Here is a 13,096-nt window from a genome sequence, read left to right on the forward strand (position 1 = left end):
GTAGCATCCCAAAACTCTCGTAAAAGCCGGCAGAACGAACTACAGAACACTATCAGAGCAATGGAGGCTTTTGGCCCTGGGAGAAATCCGGCTGAATCCAGGGACGAGAAACTAACCAGGGGGGTGGGGGGGGAGGGGGGGGGGGGGAAGGGGGGGTTGGGAGAACATGGGGAACAGGACAATGAAGGAAGATGGAAACTGCAGTGAAGAGAGACAAGGCGGAGCCCAATCAGTAAACCCACCTGAGGATGACGGATGGAAACTGCAGTAAAGAGAGACAAGGTGGAGCCCAAATGGTAAACCCACCCGAGGGTGACCAGCAGGCAGGTGATATCCCAGAGCCAGGAAAAGAATAGAATATGAGGGGTGAGCAGGGAAAGAGCAGATAGCAATAGCACAGGAAACCAGGAGCTGGGACCTCTGAACTGAAAGGGGGAGGGGACACCAGTGCCAACCAGAAGACTATCAACAGAGCTAGTGCAAAATGAGCTGGTCACCAAACAGATACCACAATGGTGGATCAGGTCCAAGAGGAGCAGTGTGGAAGAATCAGATGAGCCATAAACTTTACAATCATAGTCCAGATGGGAATGAACCAAGGCCCAATAAAGGTGGAGGGAAGTCTAATGTTCCACACCCCAACAGGTGTGGGCAAGGAACTGAATGACATTGAGTATTTGGCAACAGCCAATCTTCAAAAGGTGGATATGGGGACAACAACGTAAGCTAGTTGTCAAAAAGAAACCCCAAGAAATGGAACTGGGGTACCACTGTCAAGCATTAGGTGTCAAGGCAGAGCTCCGGACTGAGATGGACCTATTACAGTTCCACTGAGTAAGCACAGAATGGGAGGTGGACAGGCTGAAGCTACTCATGCCACCAAATCATCATCCATCACAAGGATGGGCCGATATTCATAAACAAGAAACAGACTGAGCAGCAAGATCTGGAATGGAGAGAGAGTGGGCAACCTTGGAGCAAACGCTGAAGAGAGGCAGCAGGCTTTAGGTCTGGAAGATGCCAGAGGAAATGGTCCCATTAGGTGGCCCCATCACTGGCTGATGATGATGATGATGATGATGATGAAGAAGGGGAACACTTCGGTTGGATAGGGGGAATGGCACCCAGAGTGGAGGGCATGGGAACCACAGGGGAGGGGGAGGGGTGAGGAGAGGGAGGCAGGACTGGGATAAGGAGGAGGGAGATGGTGGAAAGGACATAACAGAGGCAAAGGTAGATGTCACGGACACAGAGTGATGACTGTCATATTTCTGAAAAGCCTCAGTTTAGGATAAACAATCAAGTTACGTTTACTCATGTGCGTTCTTTTCCTTCTCATAAACTAGGTAATCTGGTGAGCACAGAGAGTGATGGTCGTGACAATTAACACACATGGGTGGCACAATGCAGAGGCTCACCTCATGGAGTGGGCATCCACATTCACCACACAAAATGGCCGCTGTTCAACAGGAAGATGTGCTCAAAATGTGAAAACTGGGAACACATCATGGGTGGCGGGATGTAAACACCAATAAACCATAACCCTGATCTTGCCGGGAGGGGGGGGGGGGTATCCCCCTCAAATGCAAGAATAAAGGTAGCAGTATCAATGATCAATGCAATTATTCTTATGACCTTTCTGAACATGCCGTGCCAAACAAAGCGAATGCCTAGATGTGCCAGTTTGGCTCGGAGTTCCTCACCAGTCTGAAGGATGAAAAATTACATCCTGAATCATATTCAAAGACAGGTGAGCGATAATGGACACCGGGATGCTGCCAAGATGGTCAAAGGCACTAAGGACCACAGACTGGGCAGCAGAAGACATTTTGATAAACAGTGAATCAAACTGCATCACCTTACTCAAAGAATACACTTCACCGAACCTGTCTACGATAGTTTCTACAAAAAATAATGGCTTGATGGTGGTGAAAGTGTCACTGTTACTCCTGGTGCAGACCAGGTAGTGGTGAAATGGTTGCACTGCAAGCTGGCTAGTATGGCCCTCCTCCCAGAGGGTAGTCAGAGAAGGGAAGATTGCAGGGTCATAAGAAGCAGCATAAGGGGAAGCATTCCCAACTGAAGAGGTGGTCATTGAGGAATGGTCAGTTTTTTGGAGCTTTGTGTGTTTCTGACATGGCAACCACTGCCAAGAGTTCTGATGCTCCAGAATGACAAGAAACCACACCTAGGCATATACAGGAAGGTAGCAGCTCAGGTATCAGAAGTGTGATTCCTGTGTTGTCAGGGGGTCTCAATCAGAAGGGTGCATAACAACTCCACAACACAGACTGGCTACAGTACTGGCTATGTAGCATTAAGATGAAAACACTGTTGAGTAAAAGATGAAATAGGGATAAGGCCACACACACCAAAGATGCTAAGTAAGATGTTCTTTCTCAGTTGGCTCACACTACTGAGACAGAATTTAGAAGAGGAGGACAATCCGAAATGGTGACCAAAAACGCTGAAAAGAAAAGATGAAAAGAAATCAAAAGGATCAGAAACCGGAATCTCACAAAAGAGCCTTGAGTCCCCTCAGGGGAGTGTGAACAGGAAGATAATCTAAACCACTGAGTATTGACTGGTCTTGACACAAGAACCAGCCCATATTACAACAAAAAGTATTTGTTTCTGAACATATACTTCTAGATACCTTTTTTACTATCCTGCTTTATGGCCTTGTGGGCAGAGCTTTGTTTTGCATTTGATCTCTTCACATTCAGTTTCACTGTCTCATATAATCTGATCATTTTCACAACTGCCATTAGCATATGAGGTGGCATCCATTCACTGTAATGTACCGATTGGAAGTTACTTGTTGAGGTACCAGTGAATTAGAATAAATGTACAAGCAATCATGTCTAGTTCATTTAGAGTAAAATATGCATAGGTATCAGAAGAGCTCTCCAAAACACTACATTTTGCTAAAGCTCAGAGAACTGTAGCAATATATAAGATGATTTATGATATAACTCCACAACACAGACTGGCTACAGTACTGGCTATGTAGCATTAAGATGATAACACTGTTGAGTAAAAGATGACCCAGAATAAAGCCACTGTAAGTGTGGCCCAAATGCTAGTTTCTCCAGAATAATGTTTTTCATTATGGCATGGTATGGAATTCAAAAAACTTTTGTGTCAAATGATCTATGATGTAGACAGGTCATTCATTCATGATCACCAGCAGAAGAAATAAGGCAGGAAATAAACAGGTTCATCAGCATGTCAATGATGTTGAAAACACATACAACAATGCATGAATAAAAAACACTTCGCACTCTGCATGAAGATGAAGACAATAAGTCAAAATACTGTAGGATGACTAGGTACAGAAAGATTTTGTGAAACCCATGCTGTCATCAGTGATAAGCAAGACCATTGTTGTTCTAAAAATACTGGGACTTTAGACACGAACAGGCAAAATAATTACTACCGACGTACTACCTCCTCCTCGTGTCTGGGCTTGGGAAAGTATTAATGGTAACAATAAATGCTATCAGCTCATCAACAGACTGGTCAAATATATGGCATAATTACTAAGACAGTTCGGCACTGGATCTATCACATGAAGAATGCTGAAGAGGTTTTGATATAGCAAGAATCTCTTGATGAGTATCAATGTGATATTGTGATTAACCCAGGTGCCTCTCAGAGAGTTCTGGCATCATTAGTGCAACATTTTAAGACACACATAGTGAGACTTCTGGTAAGCTATCACACTCGCCTTCAGTATGGTGTATGGAAGACTGATCAAGTGGACTGTGTACCTAACGTGCTTCACATAAGATGCAAAAAATAAGACTTCTTTTAGTACTATGGAATCTACATCTACATTTATACTCAGCGAGCCACACAACGGTGTGTGGCAGAGGGCACTTTACGTGCCACTGTCATTACCTCCCTTTCCTGTTCCGGTCGCGTATGGTTTGCAGGAAGAACGACTGCCAGAAAGCCTCCATGCGCGCTTGACTCTCTCTAATTTTACATTTGTGATCTCCTCAGGAGGTACAAGTAGGGGGAAGCAATACATTTGATACCTCATCCAGAAACGCACCCTCTCGAAACCTGGACAGCAACCAACACCGGGATGCAGAGCACCTCTCTTGCAGAGTCTGCCACTTGAGTTTGCTAAACATCTCCGTAGCGCTATCATGCTTACCAAATAACCCTGTGACGAAATGCGCCGCTCTTCTTTGGATCTTCTCTATCTCCTCTGTCAACCCGACCTGGTACGGATCCCAAACTGATGAGCAATACTTTAGTATAGGTCGAACGAGTGATTTGTACGCCACCTCCTTTGTTGATGGACTACATTTTCTAAGGACTCTCCCAATGAATCTCAACCTGGCACCCACCTTACCAACAATTAATTTTATATGATCATTCCACTTCAAATCGTTCCGCACGCATACTCCCAGATATTTTACAGAAGTAACTGCTACCAGTGTTTGTTCCGCTATCATATAATCATAAATAAAGGATCCTTCTTTCTATGTATTCAAAATACATAAGGGTCAGTTGCCACTCCCTGCACCAAGTGTTTATTCGCTTCAGATCTTCCTGCATTTCGCTGCAATTTTCTGCTGCTGCAACTTCTCTGTATACTACAGCATCATTCGCAAAAAGCTGCATGGAACTTCCGACACTATCTACTAGGTCATTTATATATATTGTGAAAAGCAATGGTCCCATAACACTCCCCTGTGGCACGCCAGAGGTTACTTTAACATCTGTAGACGTCTCTCCATTGAGAACAACATGCTGTGTTCTGTTCACTAAAAACTCTTCAATCCAGCCACACAGCTGGTCTGATATTCCGTAGGCTCTTACTTTGTTTATCAGGTGACAGTGCGGAACTGTATCGAACACCTTCCGGAAGTCAAGGATAATGGCATCTACCTGGGAGCCTGTATCTAATTATTTTCTGGGTCCGATGAACAAATAAAGCGAGTTGGGTCTCACACGATTGCTGTTTCTGGACTCCATGTTGATTCCTACAGAGCATATTCTGGGTTTCCAAAAATGACATGATACGCAAGCAAAAAACATGTTCTAAAAATTCTACAACAGATCGAGGCCTATAGTTTTGAGCATCTGCTCGACGACCCTTCTTGAAAACTGGAACTAGCTGTGCTCTTTTCCAATCATTTGAAACCTTCCGTTCCTCTGGAGACTTGTGGTACATGGCTGTTAGAAGGGGGCAAGTCCTTTTGTGTACTCTGTGTAGAATCGAATTGGTATCCCTTCAGGTCCAGTGGACTTTCCTTTGTTGAGTGATTTCAGTTGCTTTTCTATTCATTGGACACTTCTTTCGATGTCAGCCATTTTTTCGTTCGTGCGAGGATTTAGAGAAGGAACTGCAGTGCGATCTTCCTCTGTGAAACAGCTTTGGAAAAATGTGTTTAGTATTTCAGCTTTATGCGTGACATCCTCTGTTTCAATGCCATTATCATCCCAGAGCGTCTGGATATGCTGTTTCGATACACTTACTGATTTAATGTAAGACCAGAACTTCCTAGGATTTTCTGTCAAGTTGGTACATAGAATTTTACTTTTGAATTCACTGAACGCTTCATGCACAGCCCTCCTTATGCTAACTTTGACATCCTTTAGCTCCTGTTTGTCTGAGAAGTTTTGGCTGCGTTTAAATTTGCAGTGAAGCTATGTTTGCTTTCGCAGTAGTTTCCTAACTTTGTTGTTGAACCACAGTGGGTTTTTCCCGTCCCTCACAGTTTTATTTGGCACATCCCTGTCTAAAACGCATTTTACGGTTGCCTTGAACTTTTTTCAGAAACACTCAACATTGTCAATGTCGGAACAGAAATTTTCGTTTTGCTCTGTTAGGTAGTCTGAAATCTGCCTCCTATTACTCTTGCTATACAGATAAACCTTCCTCCCTTTTTTTATATTCCTATTTACTTTCATATTCGGGGATGCTGCAACGGCCTTATGATCACTGATTCCCTGTTCTGCGCTTACAGAGTTGAAAAGTTCAGGTCTGTTTGTTATCAGTAGGTCCAAGATGTTATCTCCACGAGTCAGTTCTCTGTTTAATTCCTCGAGGTAATTTTCGAATAGTGCACTCAGTATAATGTCACTCGATGCTCTGTCCCTACCACCCGTCCAAAACATCCGAGTGTCCCAGTCTATATCTGGTAAATTGAAATCTCCACCTAAGATTATAACATGCTGAGGAAATTTAGGTGAAATGTATTCCAGATTTTCTCTCAGTTGTTCTGCCACTAATGCTGCTGAGACAGGAGGTCAGTAAAAGGAGCCAATTATTAACCTAGCTCAGATGTTGAGCATAAACTCCACCCATAATAGTTCACAGGAACTATCCACTTCTACTTCACTACAGGGTAAACTACTACTAACAGCGACAAACACGCCACCACCGGTTGCATGCAATCTATCCTTTCTACACACTGTCTGTGCCTTCGTAAAAATTTCGGCACAATTTATCTCTGGCTTCAGCCAGCTTTCCGTACCTATAACGATTTCAGCTTCGGTGCTTTCTATCAGTGCTTGAAGTTCCGGTACTTTACCAACGCAGCTTCGACAGTATACAATTACAATAGCGATTGCTGCTTGGTCCCTGCATGTCCTGACTTTGCCCCGCATCCTGTGAGGCTGTCGCCCTTTCTGTACTTCCCCAAGGCCATCTAACCTTAAAAAACCGCCCAGTCCATGCCACACAACCCCTATTACCCGTGTAGTCGCCTGCTGTGTGTAGTGGACTCCTGACCTATCCAGAGGAACCCGAAACCCCACCACCCTGTGGAGCAAGTCGAGGAATCTGCAGCCCACACGGTCGCAGAACCGTCTCAGCCTCTGATTCAGACCTTCCACTCGGCTCTGTACCAAAGGTCCACAGTCAGTCCTGTCGACGATGCTGCAGATGGTGAGCTCTGCTTTCATCCTGCTAGCGAGCCTGGCACTCTTCACCAAATCAGATAGCTGCCATAAGCCAGAGAGGATTTCCTCCGATCCATAGCAACACACATCACTGGTGCCGACATGAGCGACCACCTGCAGATGGGTGCACCCTGTACCCTTCATGGCATCTGGAAGGACCATTTCCACACCTGGAATGACTCCCCCCGGTATGCACACCGAGTGAACATTGGTTTTCTTCCCCTCTCTTGCAGCCACATCCCTAAGGGGCCCCATTACGCACCTGATGTTGGAGGTACCAACTACCAGTAAGCCCACCCTCTGTGGCCACCCAGATCTTGCAGACTGAGGGGCAACCTCTGGAACAGGACAAGCAGCCATGTCCGGCCGAAGATCAGTATCAGCCGGAGACAGAGTCTCAAACCGGTTCATCAGACAAACTGGAGTGACTTTCCGTTCAGCCCTCTGGAATGTCTTCCGCCCCCTGCCACACCTCGAGATGACCTCCCACTCTACCACGGGTGAGGGGTCAGCCTCAATGCAGGCAGTATCCCGGGCAGCCACAGCGGTAGTCCGATTGGGGGATGTGTGGGACGAGCTGGCTGTCCCCCGACAAACCCCCATCCGGACTCCCACAGTGATACCCATTGGCAACAGTCTCACGCTGTGTGACCGAAGCCAACACTGCCTGAAGCTGGGAGCAAAGGGATGCCAACTCAGCCCGCATCCGAACACAACAGTCGCAGTTCCTATCCATGCTAAATACTGTTGTGCAAAGAACGTCTGAAATAATCTACAGAGTGTAGAAACAATTCAACACAACATTTAAACAGTTATTAAGATACAAGCTTGCCCAGTAAATGCAGTAATGATGCTACTTGTACACTGCTCGGCGGCAGAAGGTAACTGTACTGTCAGTAACACACGAAAACTATTTGAAAGAAATAAACAAAGGACAGACGACTACGCAACTTTTCACGTCACAGATATTAAAATGCAAATCTGCCCCTGCAAAATACGAAAATCATTTGATGGATTTAACTGAACAAGTGTGCTAAGAACACTCAAACAAATTTTCAACTTGACTGCTACACTTATATGAACGCTAAATAAGCTACTTGCGCACTGATGACACACTGCTCGGCAGCAGAAGGCTAACTGCACTGTCAGTAACGTACAAAGAATCATTTGTCGTAAAGTATTTGTATGCAACTGTTTTTTTTACTTTGAACTTTATCCTTATGCTGTGAAAAGTTTCGTTCACATAAATCAACTCAGACGTTTGGAAGAGTAATTTGCCAAAGACATGTTCTCATGCTCCACTTGGAGATGCGATGTATATAGCCTGACCCAAAACACATGAGGCCGATATGGCAGCTTTGAAATAGTCCCCAAATATATAAAAGTAGTGGTATTCACCTTCAAAATAGGACCCATTTGAGTCCATACAACTCTGTTCATTCCTACGATTGCTGAAAATGCTTCTACTGTGTGTTTTCCATGAGGCTGTGCAGGATCTCATCTTTGACAAATCAATACTACAGCTTCTACATTGCACATATTTTTACATACCTAGATTGCACATATTTTTACATACCTATGTTGATACAAGAACAATCAATATGTCTTGTTATAAGCATGCAGCTCAGCCCAATCATGTTTCATTTTTCGAATACTCAGGATGTTGTGAGCATTACTCCCCATCAATTATGCATCACAGACAATTGTTTGAGGGTCAGATAGAGTATACTGCTAATACATCTCGAAATGAGATGTCACAAGATGGCTTTGTGCCAGGGATGCTGCCACAAGTTAGGTTGGATATCATAATTATTCTGTACTATTTGTAATAGCTGTACATAGATTACAAACAAAAGAAATCTATATGCTATACAAAGACAGGTTCTTGTTTCACATTGTTAACAAAAATCTCAAAAAGTACCTGACTGGGAGAAAGAAAATGCTTTGTTATGCTGTGAGTTTTAACTACAACAGTGCGGCATTTAAATGATTAGACAAATTATTTCTCTCAAATACACACAAAAATGTGCAGATGTCTTTTCTTCCTTGCAGTCTGTTTTCACAGAAAACAGGAAAGTTGTATTTATGGTGTATCTACTTATGATTAAAATACTATTATCGAATCTGAATTTGCAATAACAATAAACAAGGCTCAAGGTCAGAGATAGGGAGGAAGAACAGATGGGCAGAGAGAGGTGAAAGGATGAACTGGAGGGAAAGGGGGGAGGGAGGGAGGGAGGGAGGGAGGGAGGGAGGGAGGGAGGGAGGGAGGGAGGGAGAGAGGGAGGGAGAGAGAGAGAAGTAGATGGGCAGAGAGACTGGCAGAGAGAGGAGGCATGAACAGCAGACTGACAAAGAGGGAGAAGAAAGAGATTAGGATGTATATCCAATTCCCATACATATTTAGCAATTGTGAAGCACTGTCAGATTCACTAGTATTTTTACAAGTATAGAAATTGAGCTAACAAGAAAACTAAGGTATACGGAAATTATAAAACTTCATGTTCAGCACATCTCTCTCTCTCTCTCTCTCTCTCTCTCTCTCTCTCTCTCTCTCTGGCAGGAGCAATGTAAAAAACTAAAGTATGACTAAATTTGTGAAGTTTGCTTTCTACTGTTATTTGATTAAGGACAGATGCTTAATCCCTGTTTCTATGATTTTTCTATTTACTAAAATATATTGACATTCTACAACTATGCAGAACTGTACTGCTGAAAACCGAACGGTTCCGAAACTGACCAGAGAAAGTGTGTCGGATGAAGAGGGTGTAGGCACATATGAATGCTGGTGGCTCAGTGGTAGCCTACTTTGTTTCAGAGCTGCACTGCTTGTCATATGAAGTCCTGTGTTGGGATCAGATAGCTTTGTATTCTTCACCTGCTTCGTCAAATACGAAATCACTGCAACATACGAAGAAAATTACACTATTAAAATGGCAAAATAACAAAAACACAAATATGAAAATGTACATGGGCTGAATCCTGGGAAACAAGAGGGTAAGTAGGGAAAGAATGGATAGTGCCTGGAGTGGAGATGGGAGGTGAAAAGGGGGGGGGGGGGGGGGGGTCTGTGAAGTAGCCAGGTCCTGGGAAGTGGGAAAATGCAAACGGGGCAGGTTCCTAAGAACAGGGGTGGGGAGGACTGTGTCATAACCAAATGCAAACTAAGCAAATCACAGCCATCGACATAGCATATAGAAAACCAGGAGTGATGCTAAGTAGATGGCCAAAAACACATTAGAGAGAGCAAGTTACAACTGCAAGTGACATGAGCACAAAGCAGTACTGATGAAAAAACCAGAATAATCCTAAGTAATACCACACAATCATGGTTCCTCATCAAATTCCAGGTCCAGAAAAGTGAGGTAACAACTGTGTTTGGGAATCAGTATAATGAAGACTGCACAGACAAGTTATGAATTATTGAGTCACCCACCAGGACAGAAAATTATTGCCTTTAGCAGGCCACTGGCAAGGTACATGTGACAAGTTTACCACAACCTCAGGAGAAGGAGAAGGAGGAGGAGGAGAAGAAGAAGAAGAAGAAGAATCAACTGTCATATCTGACACAAATCATGCTGTTCTGAGTATTTCCCTAAATTGCTGGAAATTAGAGGGCAGTAAATGGACACATTTGAAGCAAGGGAAAGACAGAATAAGTGCCCAGGTTCAGAATTGGAGTTTGAAGGGATGGTAGTGGCCAAGTGCACAAGCACAGGGGAAAGTAAGTGACTGCAAGGAGGTAGGAGGGGGGAGGGGGAGGCAGCAAGTGGTGGAGTCTTGGTAGTGGAGGAGATGGGGCTCAGTCCTGGTGCAGGTTGATGATATAGAGTATGGAGGTGGGTTAACTGGATACATAAGATCAACATGAATGTAGTTCACTACCAAATGGCTTTTTATTTTAGGCAGTATATTCATGTTTCATTAGTTTTTACAAATCACTGGTTGCAGTTGAGTAGGAAACACAAGGGGGAAACTGGCTGGGTTGATGGTAGAATAATTGGAAGGGGTACTGCTATTCCTTAGAGTAGTCACAAGTGTGAAGGCAGCAGCTTTTTCATGGAGTTATTTAGACTTCACTGCATCATTATGATACAGCATCAATAAAAGTAAAAATTTTGAGCCTGATACATGAGAAGATACACTGAAGTGACAGAAGTCGTGGGATAGCTCCTAAAAATTGAGTCAGATCTCCTTTTACCCAGTGTAATGCATCAACTTGACACTGTATGGACTCAATAAGTCACTTGAAGTCTCTGCAGAAATATTGAACCATGCTACCTTTATAGCCATCCATAGTTGTGAAAGTGTTGCTGCTGCAGGATTTTGTGCACGAACTGACCTCTCGATTATGTTCCATAAATGTTCAATGCCATTCATATCAGGCGATCTGGGTGACCAAATGATTTGCCCAAATTGTCCAGAATGTTCTTCAAACAAATCGCAAACAGTTGTGGCCCAGTGAGATGCCAAATAGTCATCCATAAAAATGAACTCCATGACTAGTTGGAAGTGGCCTCCAAATAGATGAACGTATCCTTTTCCAGTCAACGATAAATTCAGCTTGACCAGAGGGGCCCATCCATTCCAAGTAAAAACAGCCCATACCATTATGGAGCCACCACCAACTTGCACAGTGTGTTGTTCAAAACTTGGGTCCATGGCTTCGTAGGGTCTGCGCTACACTAACACCACCATCAGCTTTTACCAACCTGAAGTGGAGACTCATCTGATCAGGCCACTGTTTTCCAGTCATTCAGTGTCCAAATGAAATGGTCGCAACATTAGGAGAGGCACTGTAGTCGACGTTTTGCTGTTAGCAAAGGTACTTGCACCATTTTCTGCTGCCATAGCCTATTAATGCCAAATCGCAAGACAATGCCCTAACGGATAAATTCATTGTACATTCCACATTGATTTCTGCTTTACTTCATGCAAATGCTGCTGCTTTCAATCATGAAGTGAAGGCCGTGGGCGTCTGCATGGTCCGTGGTGAGAGGTAACGTCTGAAATTTTATATTCTTGCCACTCTCTTACCACTATGGATTTCATAATATTGTATTCCATAACAATTTCTAAAATGGAATGCCCTTGTGTCTAGCTACAACTAACATTCCGCATTCAAAGTCTGTTAATTCCTTTTGTGCGGCCATAATCATGTCATAAACCTTTTCACATGAATCACCTGAGCACAAATGACAGCTCTGCCAACTCACTGCCCTTTTATACCTTGTGTATGTGATACTACTGCCATCTGTATATGTGCATATCGCTATCCCATGACTTTTGTCACCTCAGTGTATAAACGAGGTTAAAATAAATAAATTATTCCAAAAAATTGAGAGAAAATTAAGTGAAGATTTAAAATTGTCATTTGCTATCTAGTTTTACATCTGTATTCTGCAAACCATCTCAAGATGTATGGTGGAGGCTTCTTCGTGCACCAGTATTATTTCTTCCTGAAGTTTCTCCAGTGTTACCACCTTGCAAGATGTCTATGGGGGATGTAATGTGTTGATTGGCAGAGTTGTTGCATGTCCTCCTGAGAGATATCATGCCAAATTCTGTCCAATTGATGCATTACATCATCAAAATCCCAAGATGGTTGGAGGGCTCTGCCCAGAATGCTCCAAATGTTCTCAGCTGGGGAAAGATATGACTACCTTGCTGGCCAAGATAGGGTTTGGCTAGTGGGGAGACAAGCAGTAGAAACTCTCACCATTTGCTGAAATGTAGGCCCAAGATGGCTTGCCTTGAAGGGCAACAAAATGGGTATAGAACTGTATTGTCGACGTACTGCTTTGCTGGATGGGCGTTCTGTTATGAAACTAAATGTCACCCGAGACCACCACATATCCCACCACTATCTGGGGCATCTCCAGACATGTCTTTGCTCATCATTGGGACTCATCACTGAAAACAATTTTACTCCAGTCAATACAGTTCCAGGTGGCAATGACCAGCAAAGATGCAATGACCAGCAACGATATGTCTGGAGATGCTCTTGACAATGGTGGGACACCAACCTGACTGTCACCTGCCATACAGACTGACAACCAGGAGTGATTGTCTGGGGTGCGATTTCATTTCATTTTGGTTGTCATCTGCGGCACCCTTGCAGCATAGCAGTACATCAATGATATTCTACACCCCGTTTTGTTGCCCTTCATGG

General features: G+C 43.8%; 1 protein-coding gene across 3 annotated transcripts in view; it reads right to left on the bottom strand.

Annotated features, from left to right (window-relative positions):
* The window catches only part of LOC124722973 (spindle assembly abnormal protein 6 homolog), a 262,501-nt gene that overhangs the window by 26,720 nt on the left and 222,685 nt on the right, over positions 1 to 13,096 (bottom strand). For all 3 annotated transcript variants that reach the window (XM_047248141.1, XM_047248142.1, XM_047248143.1), the window contains one exon: positions 9,665 to 9,825. In XM_047248141.1, coding sequence (XP_047104097.1) covers positions 9,665 to 9,825 — 161 coding nt within the window. The remainder of the gene's footprint in view (positions 1 to 9,664; positions 9,826 to 13,096) is intronic.

Source organism: Schistocerca piceifrons, chromosome X (assembly GCF_021461385.2).
Source record: "Schistocerca piceifrons isolate TAMUIC-IGC-003096 chromosome X, iqSchPice1.1, whole genome shotgun sequence".
Taxonomy (NCBI): Eukaryota; Metazoa; Arthropoda; class Insecta; order Orthoptera; family Acrididae; genus Schistocerca; species Schistocerca piceifrons.